Genomic DNA, 27,160 nt, shown 5'->3' with positions numbered 1-27,160 from the left:
ATGGGATCATGACACAAATAAAAACATAAAACTGCACAATTTTAGGGGGAAAAAAATTAAACAAAAAGTTCCAGACAACTGAAAGCTAGGCAAACCAGTTCTTAGGTTTAACAACTAAAACAAAATCCATAAAAGAAAAAAATAGTAAATTTGTCCTCAAAAAAGTGAACAATTTTTGCTTTGCAAATAACCCTATTAAGATGAGAACTCTACAGACGAGGAGAAAATACTTTCAAATCACATTTCTGACAAAGAATTAGTAACTAAAATACATAAAGAGCCCTCAAACTCAACAATAAAGAATCCAATTAAGAAAGTACAAAAGAGGGAAGAGAGGTGGGAGGGAAAGGGAGGGAGAAGGGGAATTGCACGGAAGAAGGAAGGAGACCCTCATCGTTATACAAAATTACATATATGATGGTGTGAGGGGGAAGAAAAAAAAAGAGAGAGAAATGTGTCACAGTAGATTGGGTAGAGAGAAGTGATGGAAGGGGAAGGGAGTGGAAAGGGGGATAGAAAGGACAGAAGAATAAAATAGACACTAGTATTGCTGTATGCATATACATGACTATATGACCAATGTGATTCTGCAACCTGTACACTCAAAAAAATGAGAAATTATAGCCCATTTGACTCAAATGTATGATATGTCAAGATCATTGTAGTATCATGTGTAACTAACTAAAACAAATTTTAAAAAAAAGAAAGTACAAAAGACATGAAGAGTCATTTCACCAAAGAGAACATGCAGGTGGCAAATGAGCACAAGAAAAAATGTTGAACATGATCAATTATCTGAGAAATGCAAATTGAAACCATGATGAGATATCACCACACAATTATTAGAACAGTTAAAAAAAAATAATGACAACACATATGCTGGCAAGGATATGGAGAAAGAAGATACCTCATACACTGCTGATGGGAATGCAAAAAGATACAGCCACTCTGGCAAATATATTGGTAGTTTCTAATAAAACTAAACTAAAACTACCATAGAACCCAACAAGTGCACTCCCGAGCATTTATTCAAGAGAATTAAAAAACTTATGATCACATAAATACAATATACAGATGTTTATAACAACTTTATTTGTAATAATTAAAACAACTCAGATAGGCTTTCAAGACTGAAATGTTTAAATAAACTAGTTTATATCCATACTACAGAATACTGCTTAGCAATAAAAAGGATCTACTGAATACATAAAAAAGAATGAATCTTGAAAGAATTATGGTGAGTGAAAAAAGTCAATTCCAGAATATTATATACTGTACTACTCCATTTATATAACATTCTTGAAATGAGAATTTATGACTTCTCAACAATGTGTGTGCAACTAAACCTTTGTTTAAAATAATAGATCAAGCATAATTTTACACTTATCTAAAATAGAAATTTCCATTCTTTCCCTCCATCATACTGTATGATTACTTCCTCACAGTTTACCAAAGGAAATAGGAGAGACCACCAATTCCATTGGAAACAACATTCTATGTACCAGAGCACAACACTATAGCACAAATGATTATACTTCAATTTCTGCCTTAATTTTTTAGAAAGAAAATTATGTAGAATGTGAAAAGGGTACATACAATCACCAAAAGTAGGTTCATTAATCAAATGAGCAAACTTATAAACAATCTGTTATTTGAAGACCCTCCAAAAGAGCCCAAGTTTTATTCTCCTTTTTAGGTTTCAGGGCTCAAAGTTCTCTATTCAAAAGATCTAGTTGTTTGAAAGGTGGAATAAATTTGCAAAAAGAATATTATAAATTATTATTAAATTGCCAAACAAATATAAGAAATGTAGGTAATTCTTAACTTTTGTATACAATAGATTCTTTTTATCTTTTTTAAAAGGATGTCTTATTTAAAAGAATGTTTATTTTGGCTCACAATTCCATAGGTGGTCCAGGGTGGGCCGATCCTACTGTGGGCCAATCCCACTGCTCTCAGCCAAGTGAAGGAGAGTTTCTACATTCATAGAGGCAAAGAAGAGATAGGGAAGGGGGAAGGAGCTACATGAATCCTTCCAAAGCACGCCCCCACTAAAACAGATTCTTAACTAGGGGAATGTCTAAAACTCAAAAAATAATAAAGGAAGTTTCACTCTCTCCTCCCTCAGGGCTAAAAACAAGTTATGCCCTGGCATTAAGACAAATCTTTAATTTCAGCATTTTATTTATATATATGGCTTTCTTAAATATTATATACATATATATCATCCTTAAAGCAACAATTATACAATTTGAGAAAAAGCACAATGTTTTCAGGATACTAATGAGTCTTACCTCTATATAAATTGTGTCACATTTATGAAACTTATACTCCTTATCAGAAGAATCACACTTCCATCCTAGCTTTCTATTCATTCTTAAATAATAATGGCAAAATGATATAAGGATTACATCAATCATCACTGTAGTATAAAGCTGGCAATGTTGCCAAAGGTTACATTTTAACTGCAAGAAGTAGAAGAGGTCATATATCAAAATGTCCATTCATTCACTGATAAATAGAAGACTGAAATTGGCACACACTAAAACAGATTTTAGTAGTACTGATGGAAAACATGAAATAAATACTAGTATATAAATCAAGAACCACTTATGTAAATAAATTCACTCTCAGTCTGAGACCTCTCTTTTTCTCTTTGGGAGAAAGGAAGGTATTGGTATAAAGGTACTACCCTGTTTATGAAGGGACTTAAGAGAGGGAGAAAATAGAAGCCTAACATTGAGACTCATCTGAAAGTCAGTTTAACATGGTTGCTGTAAAATCTGTCAGATTAACACCACAAGCCTACCATTCATACCCCTTTCAGCTAAGAAATCCCATTCACCCTGGTCACAGCTATAATAAACAGTGCTGTTCATCATATACAAGTCCTAGACTGATAACATGCTACTTCGTATTACTTCCCAGTATTGAATACCAAAACTCTGGAATTACCTATTCAGTGTGTGACTGTTCTAAGAATCTATTCAAGAAGCATTCATTAAGTATGAACACTCAATATACTACTTTAGGTTTGAGGGTATAGCAGTGGAAAAAACAATGAACAGAAATATCTACTTTTCACAGGGGAAATGGGGGTCCAAGAAAAGTGTTAAAAGAATAATCTAAAATTCAGTTTATTTTACTAGTGTTCAGTTTCAGATGCCTAGTAGACAGCTGAAATTAATAAGCAGGCAATCCCAGAGTAGAGGCAAAAAAATTATAATTTAAACTCTAAAGCCTAAATAAGATTACTAAAGAAGGGGATATGGATAGAAAGAAAAAAAGGGACCAATAATTAAGTCCAAACATATTGCAATATTTAAAAGTTGTGAGATTTAAAAAAATGTAGCAAATGTGGCTAAGAGATACCACCAAAAAAGAGAAAAACTAAAGAAGTGTGGACATGACTTTTATACTATCTTAGATGCTGAGGACATAAAATAAACCTACAATCTCTGCCAAAATTATCCAAGTCTAGTGGTAAAGACAAACATTTTTAAAAAATCTAATCAGTGATTTTATGAAGGTTATGATAAAAAAGATTAATATGAAAAATCAGTAATCTTCCAACATAATAGAAGTAGACAGAAAAATAACAAAAATGTAAAAGGTATTTATAGTAACAAACATAATCATACAAATGCATAGGAAAATGTAACAAAATTTGTGTAAGTTCTGAACAATGAAAAACTATGAATATAATTGAAATAAATTATAGAAGATATCAATAAATCAAGGGATACACCATGCTCGTGAATTCGAAGGCTTATCAAACATGTCGGTTGACACTAAAATTTAAATAGAAATGCAGAAGAGAAAAATCAATTTTAGAAAAGAAAAGAAAGTTGGAGGAATTATACTACCAAACTTCAATACTTTCAACAATCGAGAAAATGTGGCATTGGCAAAAAGATAAGAGACCCACCAAACGATTTCTAACAAAGGTGCCAAAGCATATGAGACTGGACGCCTGAAAATCTGAATAGGAAAAAAAAAAAATGCATAACCCCTACCTCAAACCAACACAAAAAAATTAACTCAAAAAAAATCGGAGTTCATAACCCATTTGAATCAAATGTATGAAATATGATATGTCAAGAGCTATGTTTTGAACAACTAATAATAAAAAAATCACAGTTTTTATGTAAGCATAAAAACTATAAAGCTCCTAGAAGAAAAAACAAAAGAAATTCTCTATGATCTTGGGATAGACAGAGATTTTTAGATAGGAGATTAAAAGGATTAAATATAAAAGAAAAAAGTACAACTAGACTTCATCAAAATTTTAAAAATCTATCCTTCAAAAGTTAATATTAAGGTTGGGGATGTGGCTCAAGCGGTAGCGCGCTCGCCTGGCATGTGTGCGGCCCGGGTTCGATCCTCAGCACCACATACAAACAAAGATGTTGTGTCCGCTGAAAACTAAAAAATAAATATTAAAAAAAAAATTCTCTCTCTCTCTCTGTCTGTCTCTCACTCTCTCTTTAAAAAAAAAAGTTAATATTAAGGGTTTGGGGATATAACTCAGTTGGTAGAGTGTTTGCCTCTCATGCACAAAGTCCTGGGTTCAATCCCCAGCACCAAAAAAAAAAAAAGAAAGAAAGAACAGAAAAAAATAACCATTAAGGAAAAGGAAAAGCAAGCCACAGACTGGTAGAATATTCACAATGCATATATCTGATAAAAACCTATATCCAAAATATATAAAGAATTCTTACCACTCAATAATAAGACAAAGAAATATATATGAAAAGCAGCAAAAATTTGACCAGACACCTCACAAAAGATGACATATGAGTTTGCAGTAAAAACATAAAAAGATGTTCAACATTCCTGTTATAAGGAAAATACAAATCATGACATACAACTCTAGAGCCATCAAAACAGCTAAAATGCAAAAGACTGACAATACCAAGTATTGGCCAGAATATAGAACAACTGAAGATTAGCATGTAAAATGATATAACTACTTTGTAAAAATGTTTGACAATTTTTTATAAAGTAAAACCTACATGTACCCTACAACCCAATCAATACCTACATATAGTCCAGATGTCCATCAACATATAAATGGATTAACAAATTGTGTTATATCCATACAGTAAGTATTACCCTGTGATAAAAAAGAACGACAAATACATGCAAGAAAATGGATAAACCTCAAAATCACTGCACTCATTAGATAAAGTTAGACACACAAAAAAGTATAACTGTATGATTCTGTTTATATAAAATCCTAGAAAACGCCACATACAGTGTCAGAAAACAGATCAGGGGTTACCTAGGTTAAGGTTAGTAGTGCAAGAGACTGCAAAGGGGCATGGAAAATTTTTTGAGGGTAATGAAAATGCCCTGTTTCTTGATTATGTTTATGATCTCATGGATACAGACATGGAACTATATAACTTAAAAGGATACAGTTTCATACTATGCAATTCATAATTTTAAATTGTTATTTTAAAAAGATACCATGTACTAAAAGACATAACAAACCAATGTGTAGATGAAATGGGGAGACTATACTCAGCTATCTGCCACCAATCACCCTCTGCCATCTTCTAGTCCACAGCAAGAACAGGAAGCAACAAGCCACTAAGGACTCAGCTTACACCATTGCTTGTCCCTAAAGAAAGAACCCTGTACTGTGACACCTATAAGAATACACAAATAACATCAGAATATCCGAGATGACCAGTATATGATATGGCATCTATACTGCATAGATATGAATATATTACAATATATTACAAAGATGTGAAAACTTGAATTTACGTTCAAGTTATCCTGTAATAAGTGACTACCTCCCTCCACAAAGCCTACCTTACAAATCTCCACCAGGGCAACCCATTAAACACTCTCTAGAGTACATTAGGAATGTGTTACTCTCTGTAAAATCCAAAGTAAAACAAGGCACCAATCTCCTTTTGGCATTCTGTGCTTTTAATGTTGTTGCTATATCAAATAATAATAAGAGATAGAAATGCTTTATTATATATGCCACCACTGAGGGCAACTTCCTAGTTTAAGTAAAACCTCAAGTTCAGACACCAAAAAGTCAGCCTAGTTTCACTACAGGGTGACAAGGAATTTGTATTTCTTAACTTGCAGATTTAGCCAAAGTACCTAATCACGAGATTGATCTTCATTATCCAAGGTGAAAGGAGTTGAGGGAAAACATCAATAAATCTTCTTTTAAATTGTTTGCCTCCTCTGCATACCAAGAATACACGAAGATAACAGTATAAGTTTAAGAACAGTGAAATGTCATACAACAAATGCTCTCACGATTGGTAACACTCTGAAAAAGTACATCAACTCTATTTAGCAAGTGCACATCTTTGAATACTATGACATGAAAAGAGTAATTTTGCTAACAGCACAGTTCTTTGGCATTAGCAAAATCTTTATTCAATTTGTTAATGGTCTGGTTTCAACCAATTACTTATAAAGTAGAAAATACATTTCTGTTTCAAAAAAAGACTGATTAAGGGTTTCTTGGATCTAAAGCTCTTTAAATTGATTGCTGCATCAACAGCTAAATCCATCAACTTCTTTTCCTGGGGAATTTCCATTTGTTTCAAGCTAAAGTAATTCTTCCTATATTCCACTTCCTATATTTTCATTTTTAAAAAGGAAAAAAATTTAATGATTAGAATCTAGTATTCCAGCAAAATTCAAGAGCCATAAAAATAAATGAACCACAAGAAAAGCCCAAAGTACAACCAAAATGAAAAACAAAGACCAATGGGAAATACAAAATATAATTCATACTCTCCTCCTTAACTGTTCTTTTCTCTAAAAATTAGAAATATCCTTATTTATAAGAAAATAAAATATACTAAACTTCTAAATAGCAAAATTTGTAAACAAGAATATTGTACATTTATTCATTTAACAATTATTTATTGAGAATCCACAATCTCCCAAGGGCCACTAAAGTAATGAAAATATAGCAATGAACAAAACAGACAAAAAATTCTGTCCTTGTAGAACTCATATTCTAGTGATAGAGACATACAAAAGTAAACAGATAAAATATATAGTGGGCCAGATAAGTGTAAATATTAAGAAGCAAAATATCACATTTAAACAAAGACCTAAAGAAGGTAAGGAAGCCAACCACATGGACATACAGGAGAAAAACTGAGGGAAAAAAAAAAAAGGTCACAGGCATTCAGAGTAAGCCAGGTAAAGGATATTAAGAAATGAAAGTAACAAGATAGACAGTGGATCTGGGGGTAAGGGGGTGGGGGGCTACAGATCATATAAGCAATTGTAAAAACCCGACTTCTATTACAAGCAACATGGAAAGCCATTAGTGGATTTGAGGCAGTGAAGGAACAGAAGACGACTTATAATTTTTAAGAATCATTTATTTAAAAATTTTTATTTGTTTTAATTAATTATACATGACATTACAATGACTTTGATATATCATACATTTGAATCAGATGGGATATAATTTCTCATTTTTCTGAGTGTACAGGTTGCAGAATCATATTGGTCATACAGTCACGTATATACACACAGTAATAATAATGTCTGTTTCATTCTACTATCCTTCCTATCTCCCCAACCCCTCCTCTTCCCTCCTCTCAATTCCCTCTACCTAATCTAAGGTAACGCTATTCATTTTTTTTCACATCTTCATACATGTATTTTGTATAATGATGAGGTTTTCCTTCCATCATCCATGCAATTCCCCTTCTCCCTCCCTTTCCCTCCCACCCCTCTTTCCTATGTAGAGGTAATCTTCTTCCCATGTTCTTCCTCCCTACCCCATTTGAGTCACACCCCTTATATCAGAGAAGACATTCGCCATTTGTTTTTTGGGGGGGATTGGCTAACTTCACTTAGCATAATCTGCTCTAATGCTATCCATTTCCCTGCAAATGCCATTATCTTATTATTTTTAGTGCTGAGTAATATTCCATTGTGTATAAATACCACATTTTTTTATCCATTCATCCATTGAAGGGCATCTAGGTTGGCTCCACAGTCTAGCTATTGTGAATTGTGCTGCTATAAACATTGATGTCCCAGTAGTATGCTGTTTTTAGGTTCTTTGGGTATAGTCCAAGAAGAGGAATAGCTAGGTAAAATGGTGGTTCCATTCCCAGCTTTCCAAGGAATCTCCATACTGCTTTCCAAATTGGCCGCACCAATTTGCAGTCCCACCAGCAGTGTATGGGTGTACCTTTTTCCCACATCTTCGCCATCACTTATTGTTGTTTGTCTTCATGATGGCTGCCATTCTTACTGGAGTGAGATGGTATCTTAGAGTGGTTTTAATTTGCATTTCTCTAATTGCTAGAGATGATGAGCATTTTTTCATATATTTTTTGATTGATTGTATATCCTCTTCTGAGAAGTGTCTGTTCAGGTCCTTGGCCCATTTGTTGAGTCAGTTAATTGTTTTTTTGGTGTTTAGCTTTTTGAGTTCTTTGTACACCCTAGAGATTAGAGCTCTATCTGATGTGTGAGGGGTAAAAATTTGTTCCCAAGATGTAAGCTCCCTATTCATCTCACAAATTATTTCTCTTGCTGAGAAAAAAACTTTTTAGTTTGAATTCATCCCATTTGCTGATTCTTGGTTTTAATTCTTGTGCAATAGGCATCTTATTAAAGAAATTGGGGCCTAGCCCCCACGTGATGGAGATTAGGGCCTATTTTTTCTTCTATTAGACGCAGAGTCTCTGGTTTAATTCCTAGATCCTTGGTCCATTGTGAGTTCACTTTTGTGCATGGTGAGAGATAGGGATTCAATTTCATTTTGTTGCATATGGATTTCCAGTTTCCCAGCACCATTTGTTGAAGATGCTATCCTTTCTCCAGTGAATGCTTTTAGCACCTTTGTCTAATATAAGATAGTTGTAATTTTGTGGGTTAGTCTCTGTGTCCTCTATTCTGTACCATTGGTCTACCAGCCTGTTTTGGTGCCAGGACCATGCTGTTTTTGTTACTATTGCTCTGTAGTATAGTTTAAGATCTGGTATAACGATACCACCTGTTTCATTCTTCCTGTTTAGATAAGAATCATTTTTGATTCTTAAATCAAACAATGATTGGGAAGTAATTTATATCACACTAACCTCCTTAAAGATAAAAATCATCACCTATAGACAAAATAGTTTTTAAAAATGTGACAGCATTGGAGAATGACTAAAAGCAGGCAGAAGTTAAAATAAAGTTGACTCAAAAAATAAAGGGAATTTGAACTTTAAAGAAAGGGACTTTACAAGGTGAGATATTCACTCATATATGACTTCTCCCAATCCTTGTAGCAGGGGGTGCCTAAAATTCTAATGGAAAACCTCAGCCTTTTTGGCAAGAGGGGTCAGCCGTGCTATTTCTAGATACTTACTCAAAGAAAATGAAAATAAATGCCTATTAAAAGACTTGTATACAAATGTTCATAGTGATGTTATTCATAATATCCAGGAACTGTGAACAATAAATATCCACAAACAGGAATATGGATAAACAAATTATGATTTTCCTACAGTGTAATACTATTCAGCAAGAAAAGAATTACTGACACACGTAATAATATGAATAAACCCAAAATATATGTTAAATGACATTAGTCAGATACATTTCATACAAGTCCATTTTAATTAATTACAGTATCAGATAAAACTAAGTTAAGATGGTAGAAATCAAAAAGTGAGCATGAGGGAAAAAGGAACAGACTGAAACTGAGCACTTTCTGGAGATGAAACACTATTTGCTTTGTTTCAAATGATTGAATGGGTACACATAATTTCTGAAAGTCATCAAAATGAACACCTAAAATCTCAGCTTACCACAGATAAATTATATTTCAATAAAAAGAAATTTAAAAACACATTGCAACATTTAAACCATAGAACCTCTTAAGTTAATTCAAGCATATAGGGAAACCTGACTTTTACTTGAATAGCATGCTAACAACTAAGGGAACAAGAGAGGAAATTTTGAGTTGTATGAGAATATAATCACAACAAAATACCTTTCCTGTAAATGAAGACAATAACATTAAGAAGTAGTTAAGATTGGGCATGGTGGCACAAGCCTGAAATCCCAGCAGCTCAGGAGGTTGAGACAGGAGGATTGCAAGTTCCTCAGCAAGGGCAAAATGCTAAGCAACTCAGTGAGATCCTGTCTCTAAATAAAAACACAAAATAGGAATGGGAGGCTTAGTGGCTGAGTGCCCCTGAGTTCAATCCCTGGTACTAAAAAAATGTGGTGGTTTTTTTTTTCAATTTTTTAAATTTTAAAAATTTTTTAAAAAGAAGTAGTTAAATCTTGAATAAACTTTCAGGTATTTATTCATAGCTATATTCCATGTTTCAAGATTTAGATGCACAAAATGTGCTTTTTCTGCCCTTTTTATAATAAAGCCTTTCATTTAACCTTAGAGTTCCAAAAGAAACAAAATTAAAATATTAAATAAAATAATAACATAAAAAAACATAATTTTTAATGTAAACTTCTAGTTTCTTATTCACATGAAAAACAGGTATTTAGAGTTCAGTACAAGACACTCTGAGTTTGATATACCTGGAAGACCTCCATGTGAAGACTACATTAACAGTACTATATATGGCTCTAAAACTCAGGAGAGATATTTTGAAGTATTGGTATTTGTAAGATAATTGATACTGTAAAAATAGATGAGATTATCTATAGAACATATAAACTAAGAGGAGAAACAAAGGATAGCATCCTGAGGAATAGAATTATTGAAAGAAGAGGTCACTGAAAAGACTACAGTAGAAGACAGCCAGGGAGAAGGAAAGCCAGGCATGAAAGTCAAATCCACCTAAGCTATAGTGCTCAGCAATGTACATAATGCAGAATTGTTGGCTAGTATGAACACTGGACATATTTCCTTGGTACCTGCTTAGGTTTTCCTGGACCTGATGACCACAAGATCCTAGTGGAATCTAATGCATTAAACTATATAACTTATGGTGAATTCTTCTCTCTCCCTATTTCTTGTCATAGTTTATAATTTTATTATTTCTTTATATTATTTATTCAATGGAGATGCTCCTATCTCAAAAGACCTGTCAACATTATAAATTTTACAAAGTAATCATTAACCAAAACATCAAATTAAAACTTTATGACATTGTTTAAATATTAAATGAGTTACAATTTTAAAAAATTTTTAAACTCAGTTTAAAGGACTGTTGATCATTTGTTCTCCTATTCAGTCTTCAGTTTCTGTTCCTTTTTCAGAGAATATTTGTAAAGATTTTAGTACATAACTAGTCCAAAATTAATGTGTTCTGTCAAATGAAAGGTACTTTATTAAGGAAAATAGATCTCTCCTGGAATCTGGTTGTTCTTTTTAAAGGAAGGAAAAATACAATTTTTAAAAGTGAATAAAAAGAAAAACAAGTATCTACTAATTAAAAAATTAAGTGTTATACTTAACAATAAAATGGAGAGAGGGCAGGACTAGGGATATAGCTCAATCTCAGTTGTAAAGTATTTGCCTAAGATACACAAGACCCTGAGATGGATCTCCAATACCACAAAAACAAACAAACAATAAAATAAATTTTACAATAACTTAAATTTTGAATGTTTTAGAAACATTGTTAATGTTATTTAATGTTTCTATAACATTAATGTTACTTAAATGTTATAGAAACATTATTATCTTAGGAATCTTAGCCATCCATTTTTAAATGTAAGTTGTTCAAGAACCTGCAAGAAGATAATAAAATTTTATTACATAAAGAAATAATTTAGCCAGATGTGGTGGCGCTCCCGAGCCGCCTATAATCCCAGTGGCACAGGAGGCTGAGACAGGAAAATCGAGAGTTCAAAGCCAGCCTCAGCAATGGCAAGGGGCTAAGCAAGGCAGTGAGACCCTGTCTCTAAATAAAAAACCAAAATAGGGCTGGGGATGTGGCTCAGTGGCTGAGTGCCCCTCAGTTCAATCCCTGGTACCAAAAAAAGAAAAAGAGAAAAGAAAGAATTTATATTATGAATAAAATCCAACATGTAAATGGTGAAGTGAAGAACAATCTTAATAGAAAAAAAAAATCCCATTAAAAGCATTTTGAAAATTCCAAACAGATACAATGGAAAAATTCATATTTTAAAAACACTCTCAAAAATACATAAATGTTTTTAAGAAAAGGAGTCAATGTGTGCACCCTTTAAAGAGCAAGCACCTCTATCAGTGCTTAAAATATGCCTTCTATACATTTCTAATAACTTTATTTGTAAAGGTATTTTATTAAAAAACATTCAAAACAGCACAGTTTAGGAATTATGTCCCAGAAAAAAAAAGTTCTCAGAAAAAAATAGATTGATTTCAAAAATATCTGACATGTCAGTTTATATATTTAGTAGAGTAGAAACACATGTAAAGGCACTCTAAATAGAATTTCAGGAACAAAGTTAAACATAGTATTTAATTCTGTCTGAAAGAGGATTCAGAATTTAATAAATGTTATGACCACAAGGCATTATTTTAAAATCAATCAGAAAACCCTGTTAGGAGAGCTCTGCTGACAGTCAACACTGATAAAAGAGGGAGAAATATAAATCCTCATAAATGGTGATGACATTTCAGTCTCAAGTCTCCAAAGAGATTAAGACAAAGTGTTAAAAAAAAGTGAGAGGAGATAAAACTTTAAATTTTTTTCAATCATATCCTAGGAAAAGTTATCATTATGATTATTTTTCGATCTGCCTTTCTCACTTATTAGCTCTAAATAATAAAAGAGAGGAAAAGGTGTTTTTCAACTGATCTTTGACAAAGGTGCCAAGAACACACAATGGGGAAAGATAATCTCTTCAACAAATGGTACTGAAAATACTGGCTATCTATATATATAAAAAAATGAAACTGGACATTTATCTTACACCATTTACAAAACTTAATCTGAAATAGATTAAACACATAATAATAAGATATGAAACTAAAACTTCCTATAAAATGCATAGGGAGAAAGCTCCTTGACATTGGTCTTGGTGATGATTTTTTTTATATGAAACCAAAAGTATAGGCAACAAAAGCAAAAATAAACAAATGGGACTACATTGAACTAAAAAATATCTGTATAGCAAACAACAAACAAAATGAAAAGGCAACCTACAAAATGTGAGAAAACATTTTCAAACGATATATCTGATAAGGGTTTATTATTCAAAATGTATAAAGAATTCACAGTCCTCAACAGCAAATCAACCCAATTTTTTAAAAACTGGGAAAGCACACAAATAGGTACTTCCCAAATAAGATGGAAAAATGGCCAACTATATTTAAAAAAGTGCTCAACATCACTCATCTTCAGAAAGATGCATATCAAAACAACAATGAAATATTATTTCTACATGTTAGGATGGCTATTATCAAAAAGACAAGAAATGACAAGTGTTGACAACAGTGTGGACAAAAAGGATCCTTGTACACTGATGGTAAGAATGTAAACTCGTATAGCCATTGTTGTAAACAGAATGGAAATTTCTCAAAAAATTAAAAATAGAACTGTCTTATGACCCAGAAATCCTCTGCTGGGTAAATATCCAAAGAAAATTTAATCAGCACCTTGATGAGATATTTGCACACTGTGTTCATTGGAGCATTATTCACAACAGCTCAGATATGTAAACAATCTAAGTGTCCACAGATGAATAAATAGATAAGGAAAATGTGGCATAAAAAAAGATAAGCTGCCTTTAAAAAGACAACAGGAATGAAATCGAAAGACATTATGTTAAATGAAATAGACCACTCACAGAAAGACAAATCCCGTATGATCTTAAAGAGTGGATTCTAAAAAAATCAAAGTCACAGAAGAGTGTAGAATAGTGGCTACCAAGGGCTGGGGCATGGAAGAAATGGGGAGATGTTTGTCAAGGGGTACATATTTTCAGTTACATGACAAAATTCTGAGGATCTAATATGCAGCATGAAGACTACAGTTTGTTATACTATATTATTCACTTAAAATTTGCTAAATGAGTAGATCCTAACTGTCCTTCCACACTCATACACATACCAATAATGGGTAACTGTGTGGTAACTGATGTTTGGATATATTGTAACCATTAAACAATGTATATCAAATCATTTTGTATACCCTAAATATATACAAGTTATATTTTTCAACTGTACCTCAATAAAGTTATGTTTTAAAAAAACTGAGGGCCAGGTGCAGTGACTCACACCTGTAATCCTAGCAGCTCAGGAGGCTGAGACAGGAGGAAAGCGAGTTCAAAGTCAGCCTCAGCTATGGTGAGGTGCTAAGCAACTCAGTGAGATCCTGTTTCTAAATAAAACACAAAATAGAGCTGGAGATGTGGCTCAGTGGTTGAGTGCCCCTGAGTTCAATCCCCGGTACAAAACAAAAAAAACAAAACTGAATTAACTGGGCAAGATGCTCCACACCTGAAATGGAGGCTAAGGCAGGAGGATCACAAATTCAAAGACAGCCTCAGCAATATTTAGCAAGGTCCTAAGCAACATAAAGACACCCTGTCTCAAAATAAAAATTAAAAAAAAACAGAAGGCCTGGGCATGTACTTAGCAGTTAAGTGCCCTGGGTTCAATTACTGACACCAAAAAACAAAACAAAAAAAACTGAATTAATAACTTTTGATATTTTAACTATTTAAATGAATCTTAAATCTTATTTACTTTGAACTAAAATGATAAGTATCATATAGACAGTACACATAGATCAGTCCCTAAATTACCATAAAAAATTAGTCATTGTGTATACACCTTTTATTCATTCTATAAGTCTGTCATTTTGTCATTTTTTAAACAATTTAAATGACATGATCTATTTCAGACATGGCTATTTTAACCACCATATCCTAAATAGCATTATAGCTGTGAGAGGTACCATGTTTTAAAAGAAACAGGGCTGAAAAGATAAAGTTATTTACATTTTCTAAAGTTTTATATCCTTTTCAAAACTCAGAAGCATACACACAAATACGTACATTAACACACACACACACACACACACACACACAAACTGTACAAATCACTCTGCATAATGCATGACACAGACAATTTGTAGCTAACCTGTATGTGGTGGTATGGCATAGTGTCCCATCCCAGTTCTGTCACTTACTTAGGTCCATGACCTTGGATAACTTGCTGAGTTATAAAATATATAACAGAACTACTGACGAGTTTTATAAGATATAAAGTACTTAGCATAATATTTGGTCCATCATAAATTCAATAAATGTTTGTTATAATTACATTAAGTATTTAAGATATTTAAAATGTATTTGCTCTCTGTTATGATTTAGATATTAGGTATCCCCCAAAAGCTCATGAGAGAAACAATGCAAGCAAGTTTAGAGGTGAAATCAACCTAATCAGTGCATTAATCCCCTCATAGGGATTAATTGGGTGGTAACTGTAAGCAGGTAGGGTGTGGAAGAAGGAGATGAGTTGGAGGGTGCCTTTGGAGTTTATATTTTGTCCTTGGTGACAGAAGTCTCTCTCTGCCTCCTGGTGTGACGTCTTGAGCTGCTTCCCACAGCAACACTCGCCGGCCATGATGCTCGACCTCACCTCAAGCCCTGAGGAATGGCGCAGGCTGTCTATGGACCAAGACCTGTGAAAGCTTGAGGGTCAGATAAACTCTTCCTCCTCCAAAATTATTCCTATCACATCTTTTGGTCACAGCGGGAATTTGCTAAACATAGTTTCCAGCATTCTCAATGAGCTAATATACAATTAAGCAAGTCTGCCTATCTTCTGTTTTTGTTTATGACAACTGATTAAATAATTTCTTAAACAGAAGCTAAAGTTATAAAACTTACAAAGTAAAAATATTATTTTTGAAAAACACTATCAGCCAGGCGTAGCAGCACACACCTATAATCCTCATGACTTCAGAGACTGAGGCAGGAGGATCAAGAGTTCAAAGCCAGGGGCTAGGAATTATGTAGCTGAGATCATTGCCTCATATGTGTGAGGCCCTGGGTTCAAGCCCCAGCATTGCAAAAAAAAAAAAAAAAAAATTAAGTGTGATATGTCTTAGAATAAGTTAACCATGTATGTATAATATGTCAAAATACACTCTACTGTCACATATATATAAAAAAGAACAAATTTTTAAAACTTAAAATAAATTTTAAAAAGAGTTCAAAGCCAGCCTTAGCAACTTAGCAAGACCCTAAGTAACTTAGCAAGAACCTGTCTCAAAATAAACTATAAAAAGGACTGAGATGTGGCTCAGTGGTTATGTGCTCCTGGGTTCAATCCCTGATACCAAAAATAAAATAAAATAAAAACATCAGCCAGAGACTCTGAAAAACATCTTATCATTGGAAGTATCAAAAAAGAAAAACCCACAAACTATGTAGTTTGATTACTAAGATGCCAGAAATAGTGAAATCTATAAAACAAAAGGAAAATAAAGAAGAAATAATTGCAGGGAAACAAGATGGAAAACTAAAAATCTATGTTGGATATAGGAAAAATAAATTCAAATTATGAAAAATGAGGCAGTAAAGGACAGAGCAGTCAGAAGAATCCAGAATTAAAAGGAGAGATGAAAACAATAAAGGGAATTTTCTAAAAACCTATAGATAACATCTTAATGATGACAGGCTGAATGCTTTCTTCCCAAAATTATGAATAAGCAAATAATGCTCAGACTTAACACTCCTGTTCAGCATCATACTCAAAGTTCTAGTCAGTAAAATAAGGCAGGAAAAATGAAGAAAAGTTGTACAGAATGGAAAGAAAAAATGAAACTATCTGTATTCCCAGATGTTGTAACTATCTACATAAAACAATCGCAAGGAATCTACAAAAAAAAAAAGCTCCTATTACTAATTAGTGAATTTACCAAGATCCTAGAATAAAAAGTCAATAAAGAAAAATCAATTGTATTTCAATATGGTAGCAATAAACAATAAACAATTGGAAACCAACATTTTTATAACAGCATCATTTACAACAGCTCAAAAAAGAATGAAATACTTAGCTACAAAGCTAATAAAATACATGCATAATCTGTGAAAAAATACAGACAAAAGAAATCAAAGAAGATTTAAATAAACGAAAAGATATACTCAATGTTATTTCTCTACAACTTCATTTATAAATTAAACCCAATCCCAATCAAAATCCCTGAAGGATTTTTTCTTTGTAGATACAGGAAAGCTGACTTCTAAATGTACATGGAAAGGTGAAGAAACTAGAATACTCAAAATAATTATTAAAAAAAAGAATAAAGTAAGCAGAATCATGCTATCTGATATCAAGACCTAGTATAAAGCTATAGAAATTAAATGGGGGATATTGGCATAAAGATAGACAAATCAATGTAATCAAATAAAAAAATCCAGAAAAAAGACACACATATCTATGTGAAAAGGATTTTTGACAAGGGGCAAGGCAATTCAGTGACAAAAAGTTGATGTTATCAACAAATAATGCTGGAAACAAGGAGCATCCATACACAGAAAATATGAACTTCAACCTGCACTTAAACACAAAATGAACTCAAAACCAAATGTAGGCTTAAATGTAAAACATAAATGTATAAAACATTTAGAAGGAAATAAAAGAGAAAATTTCCATTACATTGAATCATGTGCCAAATTCTTAAGATACAAAACAGAAAGTAAGATCAAGAAAGAAAATAATTTAATGACTGGACTTTATCAAAATTAAGAGCTTTTGCTCTATAAAAAACACTGTTAAGAGAAAAGAATAAAAGTATAGACTGGCGGAAAATATTGTAAAATCACATATCTAAAAAAGAACTTATATCTAGAATATAAAAATAACCCTAACACCAACTGAAAAAAAGAAAACAAACACCTTCCTCCTCCACACATTGTAACCAAAAAAGAAAAAAAAAAAAAAACCTCCAATTCTATATGCTAAGATTTGTATCTGTGACTTTTCTTTATATTATATTACATAATTAGACTTCTCTATCAGTCATAATTTAAACATACAGACATACAGTTAGGCAAAAGATCTGAACAGATACTCACCACAGAAGATACATGCATGGCAAGCGAGTACATAAAAAAATTATCAACATACTTTATTAGGTAAATGCAAATTAAAAACACAAGACACCACCACAAACCTAACAGAATGGTTCTATTAAAAGTTAACTGACAGGGGGTTGGGGTTGTGGCTCAGTGGTAGAGTGCTTGCCTAGCATGTGTGAGGCACTGGGTTTGATTCTCAGCACCACATATAAATAAATAAAAAATAAATAAAGGTCCATGACAACTAACAAATAATATTAAACAAAAAGTAATTGATAGTACCAAGTGCTCACAAGAATTTGGAACTATTGTAACTCTTATATATTGCTGACAGAAATGCAAAGTAATAGTAATCCTTTATAAATTCTTACAGAAAATAGAGGAGGAAAAACACTTCCCAATTCATTTTGTTATCCTGATAACAAAGCCAAAGACATCATAAGAAAACTACAAATCAATATCCCTCACAAACATAGATGAAAAAAAAAATCTGTAACAAAATATCAGGCTGGGCAGTGAACCCAGGGCCTCACACATCTATAATCCTAGCAACTCAGGAGGCTGAGACATGATTATCCCAAGTTCAAGGTCAGCCTGGGCAATTTAGCAAAACCCTGTCTCAAAATAAAAATATATATTAATAAAAGGTCTGAGGATGTAGCTTAGAGGTAAAGTACCCCTGGGACTAACCCCAGTACACAAAAAAGAAAAAAAATCAGCAAATCAAATTTCTAGCAATATATGAAAAAATTAATACACTATAACCAGGTAAGATTTATTCCAGGAATACAAAGTTGGTTGAACACCTGAAAATTAATTAATATAACACAACATGTTAACAGAAAATGGGGCAAAATCTGTATGATCATCTCAAACTCCATCAAAAGTAAACTGAAGGTTTTAAAAGGTATCATAAGAGCTTTATGATACTTTGGTTATTTTATATTTTTTTTCAAAGCATTCATTTTCTTCACTGTTAGCTACACAAGTTCACAAATACTAATTGAGTACCTACAGCACATAAGCAATTCTGCTAGCACTAATGTAGATACACAAAAACAATTACATACATGATTCAGTAAAAATTAAAATAAGGTTCATGCAAAGAGACACAGATAAAGGAATTACAACTCTGCTTATGGACTTAAGGAAAGAAAACTATCTCATTCCTAAAGTTATAGAGGCATATTCTAAACTATAAGTTAAAATTAAATCATATTGTGGTAGCAAATATGCTAACATATAGAAATAATTTTATAAGAGTACTATGTATTTATTTTCATTTGCTTGACTCTACCTCTCAACAAAATAGAATCTCTTTAAATCCTCTTAAGTATAATAATTTATTTTGTCCATTATTAAAAATGTCTTTCAGATAGTATATCCTATACCTTGTGGGGAGCCAGAATCCTCTGCCTGAACTTTTCAACTGTTTCTTGACCCATGGAAGACCAAGCATTGATGAATGCTTCTGCTTTGTCTTGTCTAAGATGAATGCTCTCTAATTGCTGCTGCAAAGCTGCTGGCTTCACGTTGTGATATACTGCCTATTAAAAAGGAAAAAAAATTACATATATCCTTCTATTCTTACAGAGACTTTGAGCTGTAATCAATACAAAATTACTTTTAAGGGATTTAAATCAAACAACATTTCACATTCTTATTGCAGACATTTTGGATTGTTTTATAAACAATATCATATACTATCAATGCATAAAAGATTCAGGATTAAAAAGCTAAATTATGTGGGCTAATGATTTTCAATTCTGCCCATTTAAACAATACTACATGTACTTAATAACCAAAAAAACTTCTTTGCTCTGGCTATGTTAATTGTACCTCAGTTAAAATTTCATCTTATTTATTTCACTTAACTATTCAAAGTTTACAGTGATTTTGTTTCTCAACTAACAAATGTTTTTCAAGAAATAGTTTTCAAAACTATCTTCATCCTTCTATTTCCTAGGTAATACAGAATTTTAAGAACTGTAAAAATTTTTAACAGTGATTACTTGTTCTGTTTTTTACCTTATTCTGGAACAGAATAAATTTCCCATAAATACCATTTTGCACTATCCTATTCAATTATTCTTTTCTTCTGTTGAAGCTCACCATCAATAAGAATCACAGTCATCTTTATGACCTGTAATTATATAAATCTGTAATAGATGCCTGAAAATTTGTCCTCCTAATAGAATTTGTTCACTAGAATGTTCATGAAGTACTACTTAATCTTTTATTTTACAAATAGTCTGTTTAATCAATGAAGAGAAATTTCTTGAGAATCTATTTTAAGCCCAGTGAAGAGCTGGGCTTATACAAAACATATCATCCCTACCCCGGATAAATTCAAAATCCTGTGAGTGACATAACTGACATATGTGAAATAAAGAAAGACTATCCATGTGACCTACTGTGATGAGCCAAGGTTAAAAGAAATACAAATAAGGGAAGACTTCAGGTATGAGAGCTCAAGGCTAATTTGAGAAGAAGTAATGCAAAAGGGAAGCTCAATAGGAAAAAAATTACTATGATAACACTTCTTTTCTAAAATGTTTGTTTATCATCCTAGTCAAATATATCCCCCCAAATCATTTATCTAATTTCTTAAATGTGTTCCATTTTTCCAAAGTACAACACCAAGTAACAATGAATTCAAATCTTTTATAGCTGTCTGAAATCAAGAAAGTCTTGATTCACATCAATAAATCTCTACTGCTATTCAGCGCTGTTTCTTTGTAGAATGAAACACTGTTGAAAAAAATAATGCATTCAAATATTTTTTACTATATTGAAATTCTTGATTAAAATGTGTTCACAGCAAAAAATAAAATAAAATAAATGTATTCACAGTTTCCATCTTGCACACTTTGAAAAAAACTGGAATGTCATAGATATCACAGCAATACTAATAATGTAGTAAACAAATCATAGTAAGGAAATTTGAGGTAATAAAAATACCTGTTCTAAAATAAATGATATTGTTTCAAGGACAAGGTGGAGATCTTGTTTCTCTAGAGAAAATGCAGCTTGAAGTTTTTCTTCCTCTTCTTCACTGAAACTGCTCTCAGCCTACAAATACAAATAGCAATCTCTTAGCACATATTTATGTATTCAAATCTCATACTTGACTCAGTAATTCATATATGAATGAGAACTTTAAAGAAAAAGTGAATCCAGGGTGAAAGGAAAATGATATAACTTTCTAAAAGGTGTAACCTCCATTCTACACTACTACAAGCAAAATAAACTGGATAAAACTTACTTCTTGTGATGACTCAATTCATAATTATGAGCAATGATACCCTGGTTACAGTAGCTTTAAGAAGTGCTGATGATTTTTAAGTCCAATTTTTTAAAAAATCTCAGACTCCTGTGTTTTTACATTTTTTTACTTAATTTTTTATTTCTTCTTTTTATATATGCATGATTGCAGAGGGTATTTTGACATATCACACATACACAGAGTATAACTTCCCATTCTTTGAGGTTGTACGTGATATGGAGTTACACTGGTCTTATACATGAACATAGGAAAGTTATGTCTGATTCATTCTACTCTCTTCCCTATTGCTCTCATATTTCTTATACCTGGTTTTCAAAATTCTTCAATTTCATTTCACGATTAGTAGTCATTGCTTGAAACTGCCTACGTGACCCATTATATAGTAGCACCTTCTGGTTTCCTGGTTCCGCTCTCCCAGGTTAGGAACCCAGATAGCTGATTCTCAGAACTAGACATACAGCACAGTTATATCAATAGGGTTTATGTGAAGGCCTAAAATCTGTTCTGTGGAGCCACATATATATGTTTTTGGTTTATTACATGAGTTTTAACAGCCATTCCTGAGCTCAGAGGCCATAAATGTTTATATTTACATTCTCAGCTAGGGAAGTTTGTCTTAACTTCCCTCAGTATTTCCAAGTACAAACTGTTGAGATGCCAGATGAAACATTACAAGATATTTAAAAATCCCTGTACATTAAATGCCAGCAGCAACCTTTGCATATTTTAACAAACCAAAACAAATACCCCAAACACACACACACACACACACACACACACACACACACACACACACAAATATACATATTAGGATGGGCTAGGAAGATAACCAGTTCAAAGAAAACTGACTCCCAGGTCCATGGTCAGGTATGCATGCCCATATTCTAAATCTAAGCTGTCTTAGTTTCTTCAAGTTAATCCCTACAAAGGAATTCAAGGAAGCAACCTGGATAAAGACTGGCATACTCCACCATAAACAGAAAAAAAAAAAAAAACTTGGTAAAACCAAAGTATCAAGTTGATGATATTTAGAGTAGCAATCAATTCCCTAAGACCTCTTCACCCATCCACCTGCCTCAAGTTCCACTATTCTAAGGGTTGTGCTTCTTTCAAGGCAAACACCAACTTGATAGAACTAATGTACATAAAAGAAAGGTGGCCGATCCTGAAATACACTGAAAACTCTATGAGCTGTTATCACAACAGGAACCTCTCTGTAAGATCATCTCCTGAAAATGCCTGGGGAAAAAAAAAAAAAAAACAAAATAAAAACTGAAATTGTTACTGACATTCTCTTATCAGGCAAGATTTCACATACATGCTCTGTCCTCAGTTATTTCATTTCTCAACAAGCACATCTCTCCCAAATCCCACTGTCTCTGATGACACAATATTCAGAATTGAATGATCCAGCTACATGGTTACCTCTAGACACCTAATAACTTATTCTCAACTCCAGAGGTAACTGAGAAGATCAAAGACAAACTACGCATCAAATTTTCCATGCAAATGCTCCATCCTTCCCAGTATCAAGAATGAAAGTTGTATATAAGTTTTTTTTTTCCCCATATTGTTTTACACAATTAAGAATGCAACCACTGACTCAGGAAGAAAAATAAAACTTCTGTATCTATTGCCTGCATCATTCACTTTGGAGCTGATTTACATAATGTCTTATACTCCTTCCTGAGGTTTAGTGTAATGTGTTAAAGGAATGGACTCTTGGAGCCAGACTAAATTACTATCTAGTTGTACGACTTTAGGCAAGTTATTTAACTGGTTTCTATTTCATTTTCCTTGTGGATAAAAGGAGGCTGACAATAGTATCCACTTCAAATTGCTGTCAGGATTAGATGAATTAATAATACCAATCCATTAGAAGAGTACCAGTCACATAGAGAACAATGTAACTATTTGTGAAGAGCAGATAACACAGAATATTACTGCTATTATTGTTCTTAGTCCTTCCATCTACATCACAAATTCCTTACAGGCGAGAACTTAAAGGACCTCCATTTGTATTTGTTTCCCATGGAAAAGAAAAGAACTAACTCTAGAACCAGTATTGAGTGCTGTGTAAGTAGCAATGTATTAGGTATGAGAGATATAAAATGAGTAAAATATGACCCTCAAGATATTTAAAGCAGGGGTGGGTAGATTGGTGAAGAGGTATAGAGATTTGATTGCCTTCTGATCATAAAACAAATACTTATTATATAGTACTAAAGTGTAATGAAAATGAAGCAAGTTTTAGAAGCACCAAAAAGAGAATATAAAACTGTGAGAGTGAGATTGCAAAATATTTGCAACATGAGTAGTTTTCTCATTTAGACATCTGAAGGCAAACAAACCAAAGAGTACACGCATACAACTGAAAACTTTATGGCACGCTGCAGTAAAAGAGCATTGTCCAGTCTTACTGAAACACTTGCAAAGCAGGGAGACCATAGGCTGTAACTATATTATAATGGATTATAGACACAATGTTAAGGATTTTGAACTTTTCTCCACTTAGCAACTGGTAGTCACTGATGGTTCTGAACACTGTAAAAAACTGGTTGGAGGGGTTTTTTGTTTGTTTGGTTGGTTGGTTTTAGTTTTTACCCTAATACTGGGGATTGAACCCAGAGGTGCTTTACCACTAAGCTACATCCCAGTCCTTTTTATTTTTACTTTTGAGACAAGTTCCCCCTAAAACCCTAAGGATCTTGCTAAATTATCCAGGCCGGCCTCAAATTTGCAGTCCTCCTGCTTCAGCCTGAGTCACTGGGATAACATGTATGCACCTGGCTGATCAATCTTTTTTTTTTTTTTTGAGAGAAAAACATTTAGAAAGATAATTAAAATTATATTATGAAGAAACAATAGGAAGTAAGAAGACTACACGCATAGATACTAATGTGAATGTAATTATTGTATTCCAAGGAAAAGATAAGAATCTGAACTAGCACTATAAGGACAACTCAGATTTGACAAATACAACATAAGGAGTAGGGTATGGCTCTGGGACTACTTCCTGGCCAAGAAAAAGAAGAAGAAAGAATAAGAGTTCTGGTTGTCATTGGCTGTTGATGCCTGGTACAAGGCAGAGCAGTTACTGGGTGCTCCACAAACATGGGTTTGATGAAATCAAATTTTTATAACCTAACAAAGAAATTAGGTTGGACTGGCAACCAAGTAATGAATTATCAAACACCCACACATCCAAAACAACCACACCATTGAAATAAAAGAATAAGAGAATAAAATTAGATGAAAGATTAAATGCTAGTTTAAAGCAAATACCACAGAATTATTAAAAGGAAAAATGAATCAGAATTTCCCCAAAGCATGTTCCACAGAACATTACTTCCCAAATACATACTACAATAAAACATTTCCAAAGTCAAACACATTTGGAAAATGTTATATGCCATATTCACCTTTAGTGTTTACCATAAACACAATTATATTAGATATGAAAAGTTCCATAATTTTAAAAATTTAACTTTATGGAATACAGAGTTTTCCAGATTTTGGACCATGGAACACTATAAAATCTGCAACAAATTAAGTATTCCTGAGAACACACTGGAAAACACTGTATATTTCTCTCTCTCTCTCTCTCTCTCTCTCTCTCTCTCTCTCTCTCTCACATACACACACACACACAAATTCTACAAATGACAAGAGTTTCAGTGGCATCAGAAGAAATTTTTACATGATATAGAAACACAAAAATACAAACCTTCAGGTGAAGTTTTTGAAGAATTCGAGTAAGCAATCGTGGAAATCTTCCTACATCTATTGCATTTATCAGTGACACCGCTTTTTTCATGCTAAATAAATTAATAAAAGAAAGTTTTAAAACAAGTTTTAAAATATACTTGCTATCATTGTTTACAAGTTTTAATTTCAAAAATTCTGATTGCTATATGGAAAGTCTGAGTTAAGTCAGGTAAAGAAAATGGTAACCAGAGTAAGGCAATCTGAACATTTCCAAAAAGATGCCCCCCAACAGTATTCTGTTGAAAAGGTGCACTTGGAAAATTTTCTCTTATTGTAGGCAAAGCAAACTACAAGGGGCGCACTACTCCATAGATGTTCATGTAACCACTTAATCCAGAATGGAACTAATAAAAGAGTGAGATAGGGGTTACAGTAATTTAGAAAATTACACTAAAAACATAATGCTGAATAGCAAGTAATGGGGGAGGTGGACACTGCATACAAAAAAAAATGTTATTACTAAGAAGATGGTTGCTTTAAACCCTTGTTTCATTTGTAATAGTCAAATTCAAACAATATAATAAGAACAATTCCGTACCAAATTGAATATGGTTTACTGAGGTAGTGTGTGTTCCACTGATTTGAGGAAAGAAATTGGATGTAAGAAACAAAGGAGTCCAGGATGAAGGAAAAACTTAAAAATGACAACTCTCTTCTTGAGAAGATTTCTGTCCAACCCAGGAACGAATGTTATTTTCCAACTTCGATTATTTGCCTATATACTTCAGTGATTCTTCTGTAGCCACACAACACATTTCAATAAATTGAATCATTTTTACTTAAATGGTGTTATTTTAAAAGAGAACTTTGGACCAGGTGTGACAGTGCACACCTATACTCTCCGCTACTGGGGAAGCTGAGGCAGGAGGATCACTTGAGCCCTGGAGTTCAAGATCAGCCAGGCCACATATCAAGACTTGGTTTCAAAACAAAAATCAAAAATAACAATAAATAAAGGGAACTTTGTATCACTACCATGGGCAGCCAACCTTACCTACCACACAGAGAAATTTGCTTTAAAAATAAATAAATAAATAAGTAAAATGGAAACCAAAGTGTTACCAAAATCTAGCCAGATTATATGACCAGCCAAAAACCCTGACCCGAGATTTATTCAATACCTACACACGTTAAGTATTACACACCCTCCAGCACCAGCCAGAGCCTTTCCCATCATCATCATCAGGTCTGAAACTTGAAAACGAAAATAGAATACTTTTCCACGTGATTCGTCACTACTCAAGGTAGCGCCTGGGAACTTCTGACAGCACTCTGAGAAGTGACAACAACCATGCACTTTCCTACAGACCACGGCTGCCAGGCGCACTGTCAGCCACAGACGAACCACCACAAAGGTGGAGCACCAAGCGGTCCCACGCTCTCCGCGGACCTGCGTGGCCCATGGTGCAACGTCGGCAGTCCCGCGCCCACTCCTCAGTCCCGCGCCCACTCCTCCCGACCCGGGCCCCGCCACGGCGCCAGGACAACAGGCAGCAGGGACATCCTCGCGCGGCTACCGCAAGTGACCAGCGGGACAGTACCTGGGACTCTCTGGCAGGATCAGCGCTGCGGACGCCGCCATCCTCGCTGCTTCCTAGTCCCCGCCCTCTGTCAGCTGCGCTTAGCCCGACCAATCAGGACAGCGGATGACGGAAACCCGGAAGGCCCAAGCTGCCCGGCAGTTGCCTGCTTCCTAGGACTCCTGAGGCTGGAGGCCCAAAGAGACCTGTCTTGCCTTCCTGGAAGAGCGAGGGATCATCACTGTCATCCTCCCTGTATTTCTCTAATCGTACTGGAGTTAAGATTCTACCTGTATGTTTATTTATACTTAAATGCATACCTGGCTGGAGGTGTACATATGTGCATTTTTGTATTTTTGTGTCTTTAGATGTAATATAGTAATGTGTGTGTACCCACACACACATATGTAGCATTATTTTTTTCAATAGCGCACGTTTAAGACGCTGCGGCGGCTGCCAAAGGAGCTGCCACATCCCTACCCAGCCCTGGAGTGTGCCTCCTTTGCCCAGCATCGTTCCTCAAAAGAGTTAGTGCAACCAGCTCCAGCCTTGGCACTGAGCAATCCGCTACTCCTGTATCAGCATCCCTGAG

At 33.7% G+C, this 27,160-nt stretch overlaps 1 protein-coding gene and 1 non-coding gene across 2 annotated transcripts in view; one reads left to right on the top strand and one right to left on the bottom strand.

The window, feature by feature from the left end:
* Positions 1–26,686, bottom strand: part of Commd10 (COMM domain containing 10) — a 204,567-nt gene extending 177,881 nt beyond the window's left edge. The window contains exons 1-4 of the mRNA XM_015488463.2: positions 26,590–26,686; positions 25,008–25,098; positions 20,956–21,066; positions 19,386–19,541 (exon numbers count right to left, since the gene is read on the bottom strand). Coding sequence (XP_015343949.2) covers positions 19,386–19,541; positions 20,956–21,066; positions 25,008–25,098; positions 26,590–26,630 — 399 coding nt within the window. The 5' untranslated portion in view covers positions 26,631–26,686. The remainder of the gene's footprint in view (positions 1–19,385; positions 19,542–20,955; positions 21,067–25,007; positions 25,099–26,589) is intronic.
* Trnae-cuc lies at positions 4,514–4,589 on the top strand. Its single transcript has one exon. It is a non-coding gene; the product is annotated as a tRNA-Glu (tRNA).
* Positions 26,687–27,160: the final 474 nt, after the last annotated feature.

The sequence above is a fragment of the Marmota marmota genome, unplaced genomic scaffold (genome assembly GCF_001458135.2).
Source record: "Marmota marmota marmota unplaced genomic scaffold, marMar, whole genome shotgun sequence".
Taxonomy (NCBI): domain Eukaryota; kingdom Metazoa; phylum Chordata; class Mammalia; order Rodentia; family Sciuridae; genus Marmota; species Marmota marmota.
The sequence above is the reverse complement of the archived record's forward strand: the minus strand, read 5'-3'. Positions and strand labels throughout refer to the sequence as shown.